The sequence below is a fragment of the Loxodonta africana genome, chromosome 12, assembly GCF_030014295.1.
Source record: "Loxodonta africana isolate mLoxAfr1 chromosome 12, mLoxAfr1.hap2, whole genome shotgun sequence".
NCBI classification, from domain to species: domain Eukaryota; kingdom Metazoa; phylum Chordata; class Mammalia; order Proboscidea; family Elephantidae; genus Loxodonta; species Loxodonta africana.
The window spans coordinates 44819983-44841620 of record NC_087353.1 but is presented as its reverse complement, the minus strand read 5'-3'; the positions used below and the strand labels follow the sequence as shown (position 1 = coordinate 44841620).

The 21638-nt window shown below is 44.6% G+C and overlaps 1 protein-coding gene across 1 annotated transcript in view; it reads left to right on the top strand.

Annotated features, from left to right (window-relative positions):
- Positions 1 to 21638, top strand: part of ALK (ALK receptor tyrosine kinase) — a 1052109-nt gene that overhangs the window by 551038 nt on the left and 479433 nt on the right. The window contains exon 4 of the mRNA XM_064295177.1: positions 4457 to 4658. Coding sequence (XP_064151247.1) covers positions 4457 to 4658 — 202 coding nt within the window. The remainder of the gene's footprint in view (positions 1 to 4456; positions 4659 to 21638) is intronic.

The window sequence follows — 21638 nt, the reverse complement described above, 5'->3', positions numbered from 1 at the left end:
TACACCCATTTTAGAGGGCAGTGGTGATTCAATGGTAGAATTCTCACCTTCCATGTGGGAAACCCGGGTTTGGTTTCCGACCGACGCACCTCACGGGCAACCACCACTCATCTGTCAGTAGTACCAGCGTGTTGTTATGATGCTGAACAGGCTTCAGTGGAGCTTCCAGACTAAGACAGACTAGCGAGAAAGACCTTCTGAAAATCACCCGATGAAAACCCTATGGATCACAAAGGTCGGATCCCTTCAATCCTGCTATCTTATCAAGTGTGAGTCAGGGGCCAACTTGATGTCAGCTGACAACAACATACCCATTTTAAAGGTGGACAAACTAAGATTTAAAGACCTTTAATTAAGTTGTTAAAGACCCATTCCATTGCCATCAAGCCGATTCTGACTCAAACCCTATGCCTAGATAGAGAGCCTGGGTATGAAAGTGTCTGTCTAACCTCAAAGTTCATGCTTGTTGGCTTCTGGCTCATAATTCGAAACCTGCTGGCTAAGATGAGAGCAATGTACCCCTATCTTGGTGACCAGAAGTAAAAATAATAACCACTTCATATTTAATTATTGAGCATATCACACATGAGTCAATAATAAGGAAAACATGATCTTAGCACCATACGGGCAGGGCTCTGGATATGCCTTCCTACTCCTTTTAGGCCCACACTGGAGAAAGGTCTGTGTGCTGCTAGACTATGCTTCTTAATTAGGGGGACCCCAGGAGCCCTCACATAGCCCCAAGCTATTCTGAGAAAAATAAAGAAAAGGAAAAGAGGGAGAGGAGAGATAAATTCTGACTTACTTAAAAGATTTATACTGACAATATCCCAAGGAGCTTATGAAATGTATTTTTTTTCTTTTTCTGTTTTTGGTAGAGAAAAGCTGCTGATGAAGAGATAGCTCTCAACTATAGAGTTTCATTGACAGTGAAAATACTTTAAGTTCAGTCTCTTATTGATAGTCCGGTTACACAAAATAAAATTCATATAAACATCATCTCACATACTAGAACTGGAAAAATAATCCGTCTTCCAGTCAGCTTGGAAAGAGTCTCATATTGAGATAATGAATTATGGGGACAGAATTTACATGTCATTTCCACACCCAGGAAGGTGGAACAGTGATACAGGGATAGCTCCCCAGCCCCAACACCTTTTGCTGGATTTTCTCCTTGTGCTAGGAACTTGAGTTTCGTGTGCACACGCAGGCACGAGCACACTCTCGCGCACATGCGCATGCATATAATCTTCCTGAGAAGAAGGGGGCCACATCCTTCATTTTGCATACATTATTTCCTTCAGTAGCTCAAAAAACTGCTGGTTTCAACTCAACTTTCTACCAACTTGAAAACATCTTAGACCAGGACACAGTTGCTACCCCCTTATGTGAAAATTATATTTCTCAGGACATTGGACTGGCTTCATCCTAACCCCAGACCATGCTCCCAAAGAGTCTGGAGCAAGACTCTGTCCCCAGAAATAATTCCTGAGCCTTCACCTGCTCTGGAAAGATACACACTAACAGTATTAGAAACCCCAATCAGTACCAGAGTCTGTCCCCCAACATGGCACCTTTGTTTACAATGGTAACATACCCAAAACCTCCTATTTGCGTTTAGTAACATCCTTGTCCTGGTGTGGACTGCTGTGTGGGATGTGGTTAGGTCAATACTGACACCCCCTTCCCCCTACATACCAGATTAATCTTCTTGAAACACCACTGTGATGATATCACTACCCTGCTCAAAAAACTTTTCTGGCTCCTCATTGTCCACAAGATAAGGTTGCTAATCTTTAGCTAGGAATTAAATGGACTTTTTGGTCCGATCTCACAACCTACCCTTCCAGCCTTCCTTATTTCCCACTTTTCTCTTCAGGCATTCCACTCTGTAACTAAACTCTGCAGCCCATTCTGCAGCCAAGCTGCACTTCTCACTCATTTCCACTCTAGGCTTTTACCTTCTTCCCTTCCATTCTTGCAGGACCGGGTCTGCAAATATCTTCATTTTTCCCACCCTTTTGGACCAGGCTCAAAGGTCATCTCCTTTATGAACCTTCCCAACTGGACCTAAGGTCTTCTTTCTTGGGCTTCCCCAAGTACTTACCTATATGTGCCTTATGGCTTTATAACCTCTACTGCTTGTTATAGTTATCTGAAGACATCTCCTCACCCCTACTGGAATTCCTTAGAGGCCAGAATTGTATCTAGCTCTTTTTTTTTTCATATCTGTGTCCCCAGGGTAGCATCAGTGCTTGGATGTTTACTCAAAATAGGTATCCAGTAAATGAAATTTGAGGGCAAGAAGGAGTAAGGAAGCAAGTGGACAAATCAATTCGACCTGGTGTCCATCTGCCCCTCTTTCTTCCTTCCTCCAGTCTCTGAATTCTTGAGCTACACGACCTGGCCAGGAGGTGGGCTGATCATATTTTAGGCTAAAGAACACAGTGGGTTAATGAGAAAGGTACAAGCAAAAGAGCATTGAGCTAGGAGTCCAGAGACCTGGAATCTGATCTTGACTTTGCAACTAAAACTTTGGGCTAGTCATTTCCCCATCCTGAGCTCCATTCTGCTTCTCTGGAAAACTCAGGGGGTTATATTAGATGATCTTTAACTCCTTTCCAGTTCTGAATCTTTGCTTCTACATCCTTTCCTCTGCCTCTGTGTCCGTGAGAGGAACATTTTCCTCATAGTAAATAGAGTAATACTGTAGAGGATTTGCTGAGGGCCGTAGAGCACTTTCCAAATGCCCCTATGCCATGCCGACTTCCCAGAAATGACAGAAGTTTCAGTTTCCAGTACTGATCCCCATGTCCCTGACCCAGAGCAGCACTGGCTGAATTCCTCCTGATTAGAGCTGTAAGTCACATTTACCTACTTCCAGAATGTTGCAAAATCTCCTATTTCTGGCACAATACCATCTCCTTAGAAAATGCTTTACTTCTAGTAGGAATTCACCTTCTTTGATCTGCACCATTCTTTATGCAGGCTGCTATTGCGTTTGCCTACTTGATAAACTGGGTTATCAGCAGAAGGAGACTAATTTGAAATGTCAGGGATTGTTTAAGAAGACTGAGCACTCGTTAGATGGTCCCCACTGGAAAAGAAGCAGTATCTAATGGTCCAGAGCTTCAATGCAGAAGTGCACCAAGTAAAATTAATACATCAGAGGGAATGTCTGGAACAATAAAATGGTGCTGTGCTTTTACACTGACAGTAATCCCCATAAATGTAGGTTTCTTGCAGGTCATTTGGCCTGTGCTACCGGAATTAGGGTTGGCTCACCCCGGAGGAAAACTGCCATAGGCGTGGCACCAGGAGGATTCGTAGGGCTTTCTATGTGGAGGCCAGTTGCAAATTCACATGACTCATAGACTCAAACAGTTAAAATGTATCTTAGAGATTATCGAGTTCAGCCAACCCTTCATACCCCACTTCATAAATAAGGAAACTGAAACCTAAGCAAGTTAAAGCTTTGCCCAGGATCACTCTGATAGTAAGTGAAGGAGTACAACCCATGTTCTTAACCACTGTATGATAAGTGACCCAAATTATTCCCTTCCAAACCACCTACCTCTCAAAAAACCTTGAACTAGTCATAACTATTTGGGAGCCTAGGGCCAACATACATTCCCAGAAAACCCTGAATTGTTTAGCAGACCTAAATGGAGCCCCAAGTTGGTTGAATGTGATGTAGATATCTCAGGTCAGATCTGATTTCAATGGTGGCCTGTAGAGTGGCCCGAGATGCCCCATGTGTCCTAGTTTGCAGGATGTAAATACACTACACATACGGTTACAAGACGGCACTGATGCTCTGGCTCTACTGAATGTGTTTATGGAGGGATTGACCCTCTTCAGTCTATCCTCTAGACCAGGATGCAAATCTATAGGAATATCTTAGTGTCTGAGTTGAGTTTCTCATTCTGGTCACTCTTTGGGGTTTAGGTCATATTCCCTATCCTTCACATGATTCCCATGGAACTTTATCAATTGTGCTTATTGGCTGATAGACAGTCAGTCTAAATCAAATAACTGATGATTTATTGAGTGCTTCCTCTCTGCCAAAAACTATGTGAAGTACTCTCATGCATTATCTCACATAACCTTCACAAGCACACTTTGAAATAGATACCTGTATCCTCATTTTATAGATGAAGAACCAGAAGCCCAAAGACATGGAGCTAGTAAGTGGTGGAGCTAAGTAAGGTTAGAACCAAGTTCTGCCTGGTTATGAAGCCCATGCCCCCAGTCACCACCCTCCCGTCTCAGGTTTTGCTTTTTACAAAGAGAAGCTAAGAAAGAGGGTACAGAGTTCAGCTTGTGCAGAGTGGGAGGGAGCCCTCCTCAGGCAGCACAAACTATAGAGCTGGGGCCTCTAAATCCTGTCACGGGGCTGCTGCTGGCTCTCCTGTCTGGACACATATTCAGAATCTCTTTTCCTATCTCTCTCCAGGCTCCTTTCTCCTCCTCAATACCTCAGCAAACTCCAAGCACACCATCCTGAGCCCATGGATGCGGAGCAGCAGCGAGAACTGCACACTGGCCGTGGCGGTACACAGGCACCTGCAGCCCTCTGGGAGGTACGTGGCCCAGCTGCTGCCCCACAACGAGGCTGGACGAGAGATCCTCCTGGTGCCCAGCCCAGGGAAGCATGGGTAAGTCTTCCCCAGGCCCAATATCAATTTTATAAAAGGTGATTTGGCTTTTGGCTGCAAATTTCCAGAGTCTGAGACGTCTACTTAAAACTCACAATGGTCCTTTAATGGGTAGGGTCCAGACTGAGCTATTACTGCTAATATTCCCTGGGTAGTATCTTGGGCATTGATCTGTGGGTCTCTCTGACCACCCTGGCTGGCAGTCTTTCCAGAGGGCAGAAGACCAGCTGTTAGAGTGGGCATTTAATGAGTGGGTGTTGAAGACATTCATTTCCCAAAGGCCAGAAGGAGCCAAGAAGGAAACAGCCAAGGGAAGTGTTAAAGGCAGAAATTAAAGTAATTTAATATGCTGGAAACTGGGTTTTACCAGCAGAACTCGGGCAGGAGGGGAAAGGACAACACATTGCGGCTACTCAAGGACAGGTGCCAGAGGGATTTTAGCTCTCCTGCGTGCCAGTGCCCTTCTCCCTGTAGAGCAGTCGAGAAGACGATAGTGACTCCTCAGGCGGGAGTAGCCATGGGCAGTTGCGAGGCGTTTCCCCCTCTTTATTTCCCTATGCTCACGATTATCAAATACGTTCTCACATAACAGATGAGAAAACTGAGGCAGAGAGGAAATAAGCAGTGATATGGCTCAAACTGGACTTCAGGTATCCTTCAGGTATTTTCCCTCATTCACACTCTTTCTAGGAAACTCACAGCAAGAACTCAGGGGGAAAGGGTGGGGCTGGGAAAGAGAAAATAGAAGTAAAGGAACCTTGCAAAAAAAGGTGATTTTGATCCTGTAGAGCCTCAGGACAAGTGAGCCAGAGCAGCCTCACTCCCCATGTGGTGAGAACTAGGAGATCAAGACCCCCATGGTGGGCAGCCCAGGAACTTCCTCTCCAGGCTGTGTGGCCACCAGCCTCAAGGGAACACAAGGTGACTCTTTCATCATCAGAGGACTTGGTCTCTCTTTGTCCCCACCTTCTGGAGGGGGTGAGCTGGGTCAGGAGAAAGGGAGCTGGAGATGCTGAGGCAAATCCAGCAACACGGCAGCTTTTCTTGGGGTGGGCTCTGAATCTACAAGCATGGGCTCCGTGCATCTCGGGCACAGAGATGTTCTCCAGCCCTGGTAGAGCCATCCCTGTCTGGGAGCTTAGTGAAGAGCAGGAGTGATTTCACTGTCAAATTAAAAGAAGCCTGGGCCACCCTGCCCCCTTCAGCAATAAGATCAATGTGGTGATGGTGGATGGTGGCTGCTAAAGGGACAATCAATAGATCGCTCTACTGCGTCCAAGAACTTGACTCCCTCTCCATCTTGGCAATCTGCAGGACACAAGGCACTTGACCGAAAAATCAAAGAGCTATGGGTATTTGTGTAGAGTTAGACCAGAGTTTTGCAGCTTCAGCACTACTGGCATTTTGAGCTGGTAATTCTTTGTTGTGGGGGCTGTCCTGTGCGTTGTAGAATCCTTACTAGCCTTTCTGGCTTATACCTAACCACCTCAGATGTCACAACCAAAAATGTCTCCCAACATTACAAAATGTCCCCTTGGTGTCAAAATCACTCCCGTTGAGAACCACTGAGTTCAATGCAGCATTTTAGAGCTGGGAAGAGCCTTGGGATTTCCCTGGTTCACTCTCTCAATTTACAGGTGGGGAGACTGAGGCTCAGAAAGGAGAATGGACTTGATCTGGGTCACATAATGAGTTTCAGTTTTGGTAGGCAAGTGTCTTGAGTCCTTGGCTCATTTGTATGTGCCAGTCACTGCCTAGGTGTGAGATTACAAAGGAGTATAAGGCCCAGTCCATACCCCTGAGTAATAATAACTACCACTAATATTATTAAGCACTTGCTAGATGTGCTAGCCAGTCACTGCTGCTCACCCTACATGCATTTTCTTACTTAATTCTTACAACACAATGAAGAAGTGCTATAATTATTATCTTGCATTTTGCAGAAGAGGAAACTCAGTGAGGTCATATGACTTGCCCGAGGTCACTAAGTAGGCAAGGTGGAAGGGGCCTAAACCTAGCCAGCTTGACTTCAGACAATTTTTAGCCATTGCTGGAAAAGCACAATTAGGCAGGTAGTGCAGCAGAAAGGTCATCGCGTTGGGAATCAGAAGCCCCAAACTCAAGTCCTACTTCACCATTCAATCATCAGTTCAATGAATATCATTTATTGAGTACTTCCTATTTGTTACGGCCATAGAGAAGAGCCCTAGTAGTGCAGTGGTTAAGTGCTCAGCTGCTAATAGAAAGGTCGGTGATTCAAACCTATGAGCCACGCTGTGGGAGGAAGATTTGGCCGTCTGCTTCCATAAAGATTACAGCCTCGGAAACCCTATAGTGCGGTTCTACTCTGTCCTATGGGTATATAACACCAGTTTCTCCACCAGTGGTAGTCCATGAATGAGCTGTATGACTACAGGCAAATGCCATCCCCTCCCAAGCTTCAATTTCCCTATCTGCAAATTGAGGGTGATGACGGCTGACCTGCCCACATGTTGTTGTGAGGGTCAGTGCAATAAATGGGGCGAGGCTTTGGACACTCTGAGCATGATGCAAATGTAGGAGGTCACTAACTAATATCCAAAGCTGCTTTGCCCTGCTCAGAGTTTGGGGTCACAGAGACTGAAACATGCCTGCTGTTTGATCATGAGGCCATGCCAGTCTCAAGAACCCGTTGGTTTTGAGATACAAAGCAGTTTGCTTTGCTGAATGCTCATTTCCTTTAATGTCACAGATGACTTCAGCAGCATGGGGCTCCAAGGACAAGGGGGACACAGTGATATCCTGGTAGTGACGATTACAAACAGGGCTGGCTTCCTCTCATAACTGAATATGGTGGTTTGGGGACCACTATTAGGAAAACAGCACTTGGTGTTTATAGTAACAAGGGAGGAAGTTGTAATAAGTTGGCTGGGGAGAGCCTGACTCAGAGGAGTGGGCTGAGGAACAACAAGGCAGACACTACCAAGTCCCCTGGAAACCACCGAGTTGTGAGTGCACCGTGGTGGCTGGCATACAGTGTCAGCAGGGCAGCCAGTCACCTGTTTGGAAGTGCTGGGAGGCAGGGGAGAGCAGCTCAGGGAGTCACAGGAGCTGCCTCCTTCCTAGTCACCAGGATTGCAGCAGAGCGTGTGGGGCTGATGAATCTCAGAGCATGAGTGGGCACGCCTGCCGAGGCAGCCTGGCCGTGGCAGGTGTCTCCCAGGGGACCGATAGATGAGCACCCAGCTGCTCATCTGCCAGCCGGAATGGCCACAGGCCAGAGAAGCCAGACCTGCAAAGAGCCCAAACCTGGCTGGCCACAGATGTGAGTAGGCTTAGGACATCTTAGCTAGAAATCAGAGGTCACAGAGTTCCCAAGAGTTGAAAGAATATGATAATAAATATTTATTTAATATGGCGAGTTTGTGAAATGACATAAGTAAAATGGCTCACATTGTGCCTGGACCGTGGTAGGTACTTAATAAACACTAAATCCTGTTCAGTTCATACATTCCTTTAACAAACACAGGCTGAGTGATTCCATGTAAAGTTGTTGTTGTTAGCTGAGATCCAGCGGGCTCCAACTTACGGCAACCCTGTGTACAACCGAATGAAACATTGCCCAGTTCTGCATCATTTAAACAATCATTGGTATGCTCAAATCTGTTGTTGTGGCCACTGTATTTTGAGTGCCTTCCAACCTAGGGGGCTTATCCTCCAGCACTATATCAGACAGTGTTCTGTTGTGATCCATAGGTTTTCATTGACTAATTTTGAGAAGTAGATTGCCAGGCCCTTCTTCCTTGTCCCATGTAATAGGTGCTGGGAATACACAGCTGAAGGTAACATGGCTATGGTTTTGAAGGAATGACCAGAAAACAGTAAGTGTTGGAGAGGTTGTAGGGAGACTGAAACTCTTATGCAGTGTTAGTGAGAATGTAAAATGGTACAACCACTATGGAAAACAATATGGCACCTCCTTAAAAAGATAAAAATAGAAATACGATACAATCCAGCAATCCCACTCCTAGGAATATATCCTAAAGAAATAAGAGCCATTACATGAATAGACATATGTACACCCATGTTCATTGCAGCACTATTCACAATAGCAAAAAGATGGAAACAACCTAAGTGCCCATCAACAAGTAAATAAACAAACTATGGTACATACACACAATGGAGTACTACGCAATGGTAAAGAACAATGATGAATCCACAAAACATCTCACAATATGGATGAATCTGAAGGGCAAGGGCATTAAGCTGAATGAAATAAGTCAGTCACAAAAAGATAAATATTGTATGAGACCACTGTTATAAACAACTTAAGAAAAGCTTTACTCAGAAAAAAAAAATTCTTTGATGGTTACGCGAGTGGGGTTGGATGGGGAGGGCAAATCACTAACTAGATAGTAGACAAGCATCAACTTTGGTGAAGGAAAAGACATCACACAGTATAGGGGAAGTCAGCATAACTTGATCAAGGCAAAGTCATAAAACCTCCCTAGACACATCCAAACACCTTGAGAAACCGAGTTGCTGGGGCTGAGGCCTGGGGACCATAGTCTTGGGGGACATCAAGGCCAATTGGCATACTAGCATAGCTCATAAAGAAAATGTTATACATCCTACTTTGCTAAGTAGTGTCTGGATCTTAAAAGCTTGCAAGTGGCCATCTAAGATACAACTGTCGGTCCCAGCATGTTCGGAGCAATGGAGAATGAAGAAAATGAAAGATACAAGGAAAATATTGGTCCAAAGGACTAATGGACCACGTGAACCACAGCCTCCACCAGGCTGAGCCCAGTAGAACTAGATGGTGCCCAGCTACTACCACCAACCACTCTGACAGGAATCACAATAGAGAGTCCTGAATAGAGTGAAAGAAAAATATAGAACAAAATTCAAATTTATGCAAAAAGACTAGACTTACTGGTCTGACAGAGACTGGAGGAACCCCTGAAAATATCATCCCCGGACACCCTGCTAACTCAGAACTGAAGCCATTCCCGAAGCCCACTTTTTAGACAGTGATTAGACAGGCCTAGAAAACAAACAGTAACACATGGGAGGAACATGCTTCTTAATTCAGTCAAATATACAACCAAAATGGGGCAACTCCTGCCCAAAAGCAAGACAAGAAGGCATGAAGGGACAGGAAAACTGGATGAAATGACGTGAGGATCCAGTGGTGGAAAGGGGAGAATTCCTGCTGTCACACTGCAGGAATTGCCATGGATGTCACAAAATGTGTATAAATTTTTGAATGAGAAACTAACTTGAGCTGTAAACTTTCACCTAAAGCACAATAAAATAAAATAAAAAGGGAATGGCCAGTCCAGTAAGAAAGACACAAATGAACTATCAACAGCACATGCTGGTACAGACATCTATAGATTGAGGCCCACAGAGAGTATGAGTCTGAACTGAGAACACTGGTGGGCAGAGCCAGCAGACAGTCCAGCTCCTGGTCTGCCTACTAAGTTCCCCACTGCACTGCACTGCCATTCTGCTGAAAGCAATACTTTAGAAAAATCAATCCATGAGCAATTGGCCATGTGAATTCTGTGCCCTCCTGGACACAGGAACACAAGTTTAAGTTTGATGGCATTTCGGGCATGGGAGCCTTTTGGAGAAACTCCCTGGGCTGCTTTCTCATCACGACTCCTTCCTCTCTGAGCGCATGGCTCTCTCCGGCAGGCGTGGTGTCTGGGGACTTTATTATGTGTGACCAGAGAGCTACGCAGTGTGTGAGGGAAGAATTGGGCCCTGAGGGGATAGAAGGTGCCAATCATTTGAATTACTAATACTTGAAAAGACGTTTTAAATCTACAGGATTTTGTAATACTCGGGCTTGAACCAAGATAAGCCATCAGGGGCATTTCACAACACATGGCGGCAGAGAAACACAATTCTTCTGGGGCAAAGCCTCACCTTTCCGCAGGAACTCAGCCCCCAGACCCAGAAGAGGCTTCAAATGTGACGCGATGTGATGCTATCGCAGCCAAACCGCTCTTGTGCAAAGCGTTCCCGCTTCCAGGTTGGCGTTTCTGAGCCACGCCCACACCCCGCCCCCGCTTCCGTCTGTCCGTCTCTGGCTGAGCACTGCAACAGAACTGTCAAACCTCATCGCCCTCAGACTAACATCTGCAGCCTCCCTCCAGGGTGAGGAAAAACCCATGTCCGTGCTGGGTCCCCACATGGCTGCCCTGCTTATTTAAGCCAATCAATTCTACCAAAGATCCCAGCTTTAAGAACCAGTAACAATTCTAACAGGAGATGTGCCAGCGTAGTTTAATACGAGGAGATATTGCTTGGTGGGTATCGGGAGATGTGGTTTCAGTCCTGGTTCCAGCACTCGTCTGCACCACGGTTACGGGACAACCACAGCTTCTTACATTCTACGGTGGAGATTTCCGCCTGCTCTCTGTGCCTCTCCTCCATCTCTGCAAGACCAGCCACTCCCATCTCAGGATGCCCCCCCTGCGCACTGTGGGATAGCAGGAAATGATCCGTACCACCCTGTTCTCCCGCTTTTTGGGCCCTCCCAAACTGGTAAAGAGCGGGGGGACCCCCTTGTGTTGTTAGCTGCCAACTCACGGCAACCCCATGCACAAGGGAAAGAAAGGCTGCCCACTCCTGGCCATCCCCATGGTCTGTTATATATAGGACGATTGTGATCCATAGAGTTTTCATTGGCCGATTTGCCGAAGTAGACTGCCAGGCCTTTCTTCCTAGTTCATCTTAGCCTGGAAACTGCTAAAACCGGTTTATCATCATAGCAACATGCAAGCCTCCACTGAGAGAAGGGTGGTGGCTGCGCATGAGGTGCATTGACTGGGAATAGAACCTGGGTCTTCTACGTGGAAGATCAAAAGTCTATCACTGAACCACCAAAGAGAAGGGCACCCCCTACTGAGCACTAATGCACAGAATCCTATTGTTGTTGTTGTTAGGTGTCGTTGAGTTGGTTCCGATTCAAAGTGACCCTATGTACAACAGAACGAAACACTACCCGGTCCTGCACCACCCTTGCAATTGTTGTTATGCTTGAGCTCATTGTTGCGGCCACTGTAGCAATCCACCTTGTTGAGGGTCTTCCTCTTTTTCACTGACCATCTACTTCACAGGCATGATGTCCTTCTCCAGGGACTGATCCCTCCTGACAACATGTCCAAAGTACGTAAGACACAGTCTCGCCATCCTTGCTTCTAAGGAGCATTCTGGTTGTACTTCCTCCAAGACAGATTTGGTCATTCTTTGGCAGTCCATGGTAGATTGAATATTATTGGCCAACACCATGATTCAAAGCCATCAATTCTTCTTCGGTCTTCCTTATTCATTGTCCAGCTTTCGCATGCATACGACGCGATTGAAAATACCATGACTTGAGTTAGGCACACCTTAGTTTTCAAGGTGACATCTTTAAAGAGGTCCTTTACAGCAGATTTGCCCAATGCAATGCGTCATTTGATTTCTTGACTGCTACTTCCATGATTGTTGATTATGGATCCAAGTAACCTGAGATTGTGGATCCAAGTAACACAGAACCTGAGGTTCACTGTAAATAGACTGGGCACATCCCAGCAGGCTAAGCTAGGGATGGTTTCAGGGCATCTGTGGAAAGATGCCACAAGGCATTTGCTTCTGAAATGAGGTCTGATTGCTTTTCCCAGGCTGTGGTGGGGTTTTACTTCAGTCATCCCAGGGCAATGTGGCAAGCCTGGCCAGCATGGGGAAATCAGAGGCCAATGGCATTTAGCATCCGCAGCCAAAGTCCTCCTCACATCCTGCCTGCATGATAAACGGCATCAGGAATAAAAAAGGTGATAATTTTTTAAATTGATGCCCTCGAGTGACATTGTCACAAAGATTTAACTTCAGGCTCAGCTTTTCCTCACTTTCAAAGTCATTCATAGTATCAGCTTCTCCCTTTTCCCCTTGGTCTGAATAACATACTAATAAATATACAATAAGGGCTTTAATGTCCAGGTGATTTACACTAAAAAGAGAGAGCCACTCAAAGGCTTTAAAGATAATTTTTAAAAGCTTCAAAACTCACAGCCGAGGCTTGTCAGGGGCATATTTCCTGGATACCCTGGCACAGCAACAGTCGTGCAGCCCAGAGTTCTCTGAGCTCAGGGGGTCCGGGGACTCGGGGGTGCTGGCATTCTAGAAGGCAGCCCCACACACCATGTGAGCTCGAGCAAGTCACTGACTCTCTGTGAGCCTTGACTTTTTTTTCTGCAAAATGGCGACAATTGTCCCACCTCACAGGGTTTTCGTGAGGATTAAATTAGATAACACGAAAAGCACCTAACAAAGAGCAGGTGCTAAGAGTGCTTTCTCTCCAGGGTCCCTCTCACTGGCCAGGCCTGGCCTCCCTCCAGGCTGCTCAGGGCATGAGGAGCAAGCCTGAGGATGTCCCTGGTTAGGGGCTTTGCACTCCTCATTCTCAGAGTGACCTTTCGTGTTCTTTAAGCTGTATCCCAAAGTACCAGGCCCCCTGTCTGTGCCAAGATGCCTGGATTTACTATATTCCTCATCCCTCTAAGTAGTAATATTGAAAGTAACCCTCTAGAGGAACTGGACTTTAAGCCATTAACGTGGTAGGTGTTACGGATTAAATCGAGTCCCCCCAAAAACATGTGTTGTAAATCCTAACTACTGTTTTTTTTTTTTTTTTATACTTGTAGATGTAACCCCATTTGGTAATAAGGTTTTCTTTGTGAGGTTAAGGAGGCCATATCAGTGTAAGGTGTGTTTTAAACCAATCACCTTTGAGATATAAAACGTAAAGATTGGGCACAGAGATGCAGACAGAGACGGGGTAGATCCCACGCCACATGAAGATCACCTAGGAACCAAAGAACAGAAGCTGTAAAGAGACAAGGACCTTCCCCTAGAGCTGACAGAGAGAGAAAGACTTCCTCTTGAGTCAGCACCCTGAACTTGGACTTCTAGCCTCCTAAACTGTGAGAAATAAATTTCTGTTTGTTAAAGCCAACCACTTGTATTTCTGTCATTGTAGGACTAGATAACTAGGTCTCCAGCTTTTCTAGCAGAAGTCAGAGCCACACTTTTATGAGATTCACATGACTAAGTTCCATCTCAAGTGGTTCTAGTTTTATGAGTCTTAAGAAGTGGCATGAGCTTATGCCTTTTTAGAAAGATCCACAGGGTCTGTGGTAAGCATCAAAAACAGAATCATGATGAACACCTTAGCTTGAACTGGTTGATGACAGTAACTTCACATAATCATTTCATAAGTACTAAAGATAAAAGTAAACAAGAAAGCTTGGGGAAGCGGGATGGCCTTAAATGCGGAGTGGAGAGTCATTTTCCTCCCACTCAGGCTACATAGACAGCATAGACAGGCTAGTGTCAGTGCTGCCCAACCCTGGCCTAACCCTGCCTGTGCAGCCCCCATGCTGGGGTATCTGCGTGTGTCCAAGGCCATGTGTGTGACTATCTCCACTGGTGGATTTACTCACAACACATCTATTACTCACTCTTCAAATGGACTGCATCTTTCAAAGCCACAGGGAGTTGAGAAGAATACAGAGTGGACTGAGAGAAGCCAGCTCTTTTAGAAGCTGAGGGGTCTTCATCCCAATCATCCATCTATTCATCCATCCATTCATCCACCTACCCACTCATCCACCCACCTACCCACCCATCTATCCCCCTCCACCTATTCATCCAACTATTCTCTTTGTAATTCAGAATGTCATGTCTTGAATCCCATCTAGGCAGCAGATTAACAGCAGAGCCATGATACACCAGTTTGTTCTCAGAGGCAGTTACCATATTGGTGAATATCTACAGGGTATGTGTTCAGTTTACCAGGTCCATCAGCATCCATCAGCTCCTTCCATCTTCACTCTCACTCTATGTCATGCATATCATTACCTTCATTTTAAAGATGAGTAAACTGAGACTCAGGTTCAAAGACTTGCCCAAGGTCACCCCGCCAGTTTGTAAGGGAATACAGATCTTCCAAGTCTCTCTCTTTTTTTTTTTTTGGCTCATACCATTCCCCCAAGAGGAGGGCCTTGAAGCTGAACTCTGACATCATGCCTGGCTCTGAAAAACCTGGGACCTGTTCTTCTTTTTTGTATATTTTATTTTTTATTGTTATGGTTGAGAATATACACAGCAGGACATATACCAATTCAACAATTTCTACATGTACAAGTCAGTGACATTGATTATATTCTTCAAGTTGTGAAGCCATTTTCACCATCCTTTTCTGAATTGTTCCTCTCCCATTAACAAAAACTCACTGCCTCCTAAGTTTTCTATCTAATCTTTTGAGTTGCTATTGTCAATTCGATCCCATATAGATAGATCTTAAAAGAGCACAATACTCAAGGCAAGCGTTTTTTATTAGTTAAGCTAAACTATTATTTGGTTTTAAGAAGACTTCAGGGGCTATTTTTGGTTTAAGGTTTAAACACCCAGCCTCTATGGACCCAGAAAGTCTGAATTCCATGAGAATTTGAAATTTGGTTCTGCATTTTCTCAGGGGTTTGTTCTTATCCAGTAAGAAAAAGCTCTTCTCAAAAGAGACCCATCCAATATTTTGCCATCCAATACGGACCATAAGTTTTAAAAGTAGAGACCTCAGTTTGTATATCTTTTTGTTCCCTGCAGTGCCTGGTACATAGTAGGTATTCAATGTTTGAAGAGTGAATACCAGATCAATTTAAGGCAGTTCTATGATGCAACTATTCTTAAGCCTAAACTCTAGATCTAAAAATTAAAGCCTAGTCTGAGATCACAGAAGAGCCTATGATGAAAAGATGAGAAGTATTTTTCCCACCATCCACCCATGCCCAGGGTAGATGTATAACCCTTCCCGGGGCTCAGGAAACAGCTGTCAAAGTACACCTGAACTGTGAAGGTTCCACTAAGTACAAAGGACAGTTCCGTTGCTGGCAGGTACAACTTTCACTCATAATTGCTTTCATTGACAGTCAGCAAGAAAAATAAATGAAAAGACCATTAGCTTCTGCCAGTTTTGACCTTCGAGACTTGACAGCTGAAGGCTTGCAGTGGGGTTCTTTTGAGTTGGTTGCTTTCATTTTCCCACTCTATCCTGAATATTTAATGGATTGAACACTGGGAAGATGAAAGAATTGTGAATACCCCATAGCCCCTCGGCTTGTCAGAATGGCATCTTGGCAAATTCCATAATGATAAATAAATGTTGTACACAAAGAGAAGTCAACCTTCATACGAACAGTCACTTTTCATCTCAAAAGTGTTTATTGAGCTTCGTCATTTCCCATGGAGAGGGGGATATTAAAAATCAGTGGTGGGATTTAGACAAGAGACCACTGGTGTCAAGGAATTCACTCATTCATTCATATATACATTCTGCCGGCAAACATTTATTGAGTTGTCCTCTGTCCCAGGCACTGTGTGGACCCTGCTGGCTCATCTGGCCTTCAAGGGGCTCACAAGGAGGTTCAGACAATGGGACAATATGATGCTATGGGCAAAGGGCTGTAGTGTGTGCTGTGCATGGGTGCCATGGGCTGTGGAGGAGTGTATGCCAGCATCTCCTGCTGGCTGCCAGGCAAGGTAGCCATCTTGGAAGAGAACTGGAGTCAGCTGTGAAGGGAGAAGGGGAGTTTGTCAGGTGGACAGTGAGAGGAAGGTACCCTGTGCATAGACAGCTTTGTGCAGAGTAACACGAGAGGGTATGATGAGTGTGGCTGTGTGATCCTTTGTGTTTGTCACTCACTGCCTTGTTCCTGGCCCAGTCTCTGAGTGCTCACACTTTCATGTGAGTGACACCCACTGGTTCGTGTGGCAACAAAGCCCACCACCACCCCTCGAAGGCGGCCTCCAAACAGAAAAGCCTAATCCCTGGGCTCCCCACCCCTTCTTGTAGCAAACTTCCTGATATCCAGGCTCCGAAGAGTTCGCCCTGGTTCCAGGCACTTTTCTCACTTTCTCTTCTCTCTGGTAGCATCCTCCTCCCCGGGAGGAGTCCCTTTACAACAACAACAGCTGCTAGTTCTAACTCTGCAGCCCATGCTCCTAATTAGGAACCTGTGGGCCTCCTTATTACCAACTGATAGTTAAGAATAACTTATATTTATTGATTACTATTAACTGTCATTCCCTTTAATAAATACTCAACTGCATAATATACTGTATATATAATATTTCCCATCCAGTCAAGCTCCTATGGACAATTCATGTATGCAACTATTTTTTTATTGTACTTTAGATGAAGGTTTACAGAACAAACTAGTTTCTCATTAAACAATTAGTGCACATACTGTTTTGCGACATTGGTTGCCAACCCCATGGCATGTCAACACTCTCCCCTTCTTGACTTTGGATTCCCCATTACCAGCTTTGCTGTCCCTTCCTGTCCTTGCCCCTGGGCTGGTGTGCCTAGTCTCATTTTATTTTACGGGCCTGTCTTGGCTGAAGGTGAACCTCAGGAGTGACTTTGTTACTGAGCTAAAATGGCATCCAGGGGCCATACTCTCAGGGTTTCTCCAGTCTCTGTCAGACCAGTAAGTCTGGAAATCTTTTTTTTTTTTTTTGTGAGTCAGAGTTTTGTTCTAGATTTTTTTCCAGCTCTGTCTGGGACCCTCTATTGTGATCTCTGTCAGAGCAGTTGGTGGAGGTAGCTGGCCACCATCTAGTTGTGCTGGACTTAGTCTGATAGACACTGTAGTACTTGTGGTCCACTAGTCACTTGAACTAATCTTTCCCTTGTGTCTTTGGTTTTCTTCATATTTTTTACCTTTGCACAAGTGAATTTTAAGTTGTCATTGTTGTTCAAAAACATTAAAATAATACAAAGCATCTTCTCTGACCACAATGCTATAAAACTAAAACTCAGTAACAGAAAGAACAAGGAAAATATTAAATATATGGAAACTGTATAACACTTTACTTAAAAGCTATTGGGTAAAATAAGAAATCAAAAATAAAATAAAATAATTCTTAGAATCAAATGAGAATGAAAACACATCATACCAAAACCTTTGGGACACAGCAAAAACCATACTCTGGGGAGAATTTATAGCAATAAATGCACACATCAAAACAGAAAAGCCAAAATCAATAGCTTAACCCTACAATGCGAACAAATAGAAAAGGAGCAGCAAAAGAAGTCCACAGTCACCAGAAGAAAGGAAATGATAAAGATCAGAGCAGAAATAGAAAGTAGAAAAACAATAGAATCAACAAGAGAAGTTGGCTCTTTGAGGGGACAATAAAACCAAATTGATGAAGATTAAAAACATGAGAAGATGCAAATAACCAAAATAAGAAAAGAGATGGGTAACATTGCAACAGAACCAACTGAGATAAAAAAGGATCATAACAGAATAATGTGAAAAATTATATGCCAACAAATTTGGAAACCTAGAAGAAATTGGACAAATTTCTAGAAGCACACTACCTTCCTAAACTAACACAAATAGAGGTAGAAAATTTGAACAGATTCGTTACAAAAGAAGAAATTGAAGATGTCATTAAAAAGAAAACAAAAAACCTCCCATCAACAGCAACAACAACAAAAAAAAGCCCTGGCCCAGATAGCTTCACTGGAGAGTTGTCATTGTTGTCAATTTCGACTCATAGTGACACCTTGTGAAGGAGTAGATCTTCCCCATAGGATTTTCTAGGCTATGATCTTTATAGGAGCAAATTGCCAGGTCTTTCCCTCACAGGGCTTCTGGGTAGATTCAAACTGTCAACCTTTGGTTAGCAACGAAGTGCTTAACCGTTGTACAACCAGGGCTCCTTGGATTTCAGAGTACAAGCTGTGTATAAATTCAGAAAATACATTCTCACATTTTGTGGTTACTGTTGGCTCAGACTCCCTGCTTTGCAGAAAGAGTAGCTAAGGTGGGTTATTGCTCAAGGACTGCCCTTCACCCCCTTTCCACCACAGAGACCCTTATTCTTCAGCACTTGTCCCCTCCCCTGAGAAGCCCTTTTAGGGCTTCCTGATTCACACTGAGCAGGTAGCAGCTTTGCGAGGATCCAATTACTGGCCCGTTTACCCCATTGGTTTGTACAGTCCCACTCTAGTCAAGGACAGGGACCCAGTATTGTCTTCTAACTGCTGACACATAACAGAAAGGAAAGCATGAGACCATGGCTGGGGACGAGCCAGGACGCTGCAGCCTGAGTAGGAATGTACTTCCCTTTCTGCATTCCCCTTAATTTATATAACAACAAGGAGGAGGAGAAGTATCCTATGGTTCCGCATTGCCAGGCATCATTCTAAGTGCTTTACGTGAGTCATCTCACTTAATATGGTGCTCACCACCACTTGATGAGGGAGGCACTGTTATTACCTCCATTCTACAATGCAAAGCCAAGGCTCGGTGAGATTAAGTATTTTGCCCAGGGTCATACAACTAGTAAGGAACAGCCTGGCTTTGAACCCAGGCGGTCTATCTCCACAGCCCATGCTCCCTTACGGACTTCCCTATCACTAACCGATAATCAGGAATAACTTATTTATTTATATATTATTAACTGTTATTCACTTTAATAAATACCCAACTGCATAATATACTGTATATATAATATTTCCCATCTAAAAAAAAAAAAAAAAGGCAACATTCTAAGGTCTTGTACCATAAAGAAGCGCATTTTTGGGAGCAGGCAATGCTGAGATTGGGGCCAGGGAGCATACAGCCTGGCACTGCAGAAGACTGTGGGAAGTCCACCCAGGGAAGGTGGTCTCAGCTTCCTGTGTCCTGAAGCTCCATCCTAATCCAGTTCCCCCACCTTCAGAAAACACGTCAGTCTGTGGTGACAAGGCAGAACCAGATGACAGTACCATTGTCTTTTTTAATTATGATGGAAAATGTCGAGGCATCTGGTGCTGATGGCACACAAGTAAAGAAAACACCCGGACCCACCCTATTAAAGCCCAACTCTGCCTTGCATTCTCACCAAGCCTCAAGGTAAACCTCCTTGACTACCCGGCCTGCTTTTCAGTTTTCTTTTCTCCCCTTTGTTTTGTTTTGTGTAGAGTACCACGCTCACATGTCTAACTAAATTCTGTTTTTTAGGAGAAATGCATTCTCTTATGGTTCAGAGCTTTAGTTAAGAGCCGTATCAACCATGGGATTTCAAATTTAAAACTCTACAAAATCTACACTTGGATTTGGTGTGATGTCTATTCCTGAGAGGATCTTGAATCACTAAGCCCAGAGAATGAGTGTTCCCACTTCTTTCAAATTACTGATAGCTTTCCCTCTGCTAATTGGTACATCTTGTGGAGGTGAGAAGGGGGCTGGGGCGGGGGGGCACATGTAGAGAAGGCTAAGGCTTTTTAACTGAGAGCAGGCTGAGCCCGAGGCATGAGACCTACCATTGCCAGTGGCCTGGGGTTATTTCTTAAGACCAGCCACCAAGGGCGCCAGGTCTCCTGAGAGTCTGAGCCTTCCTCCACCCCACAGGACAACTTAGCCCAAATGATTGGCAAATAAGGGGAAGTTAAGGAGAGAGGAGGGTTCTTGGGCAGTACAAACAGTTTGCACTGGTCTACTAACTGAAAGGTTGGCAGTGTGAACCCACGAAGTGTCACCATGGAAGAAACGTCCAGGGATCTGCTTCTGTAAAGATTACAACCAAGAAAACCCTATGGTGCAGTCCTATTGTGTAACACATGGGGTCACCATGAGTCAGAATTTACTCAACAGCAATGAATTTGGGTATTTTTGGAAGGAGACAGCTATGTCCTGTGCTGCTTCTCACTTTTTTTTTTTTTAATTAATTTTTATTGTGCTTTAAGTGAAAGCTTACAAATCAGGCAGCCTCTCACACAAGAATTTACATACACCTTGCCATATACTCCTAATTGCTCTCCCTCCAATGAGACAGCACAGTTCTTCCCTCCACTCTCTGTCCTCGTGTCCATTAGAGCAGCTTCTGGGCCCCCTCTGCCCTCTCATCCCCGCTCCAGACAGGAGATGCCAACATAGTCTCATGTGTCCACTTAATCCAAGAAGCTCCTTCTTCATCAGTATCGTTTTCCATCCCCTATTCCAGTCCGATCCCTGATTGAAGAGTTAGCATTGGGAATGATTCCTGTCTTGGGCTAACAGAAGGTCTGGGGACCATGGGCTCCGGGTCCCTCCAGTTCCAGTTTGACCATTACGTCTGGTCTTTTTACGAGAATTTGGGGTCTGCATCCAACTGCTCTCCTGCTCCCTCAGGGTTTCTCTGTTGAGTTCCTTGTCAGGGCAGTCATTGGTTGTGGCTGGGCACAATCTAGTTCTTCTGGTCTCAGGATGATGTAGTCTCTGATTTATGTGGTCCTTTCTGTCTCTTTAGGCTCACGTTTACCTTGTGTCTTTGGTGTTCTTCATTCTTCTTTGCCTTAGGTAGGTTGAGACCAATTGATGCATCTCAGATGGCCGCTTGCTAGCATTTAAGACCCCAGGTGCCACTCTCAAAAGCAGGAAGCAGAATGTTTTCTTAATAGATTTTATTACGCCAGTCGACTTAGATGTCCCCTGAAATCATGGTCCTCAAACCCCCGCCCCTGCTATGCTACCCTTTCATTTTATTCAGGAAACTTCTTTGCTTTTGGTTTAGTCCCTGTGTATTGACCTCTCTTGTATTGTGTATTATCTTTCCCCTCACCTAAAATAAAACTTATCTACTATCTAATTAGTGAATGCCCCTCTCCCTTCCTCCTTCTTTCCCTCCCTCCCTCCCCAATCTCGTAACCATCAAAGAATATTTTCTTCTCTGTTGGAACTGTTTCTCCAGTTCTTATAACAGTGGTCTTATACAGTATTTGTCATTTTGCCGTTGACAAATTTCACTCAGCATAATGTCTTCCAGATTTCTCCATGTTATGAAATGTGTCATGGATTCAACATTGTCCTTTATCGATGCATAGTATTCCATTGTATGAATATACCATAGTTTATCCTTTCATCCATTGATGGACACCTTGGTTGCTTCCAACTTTTTGCTATTTTAAACTGTGCC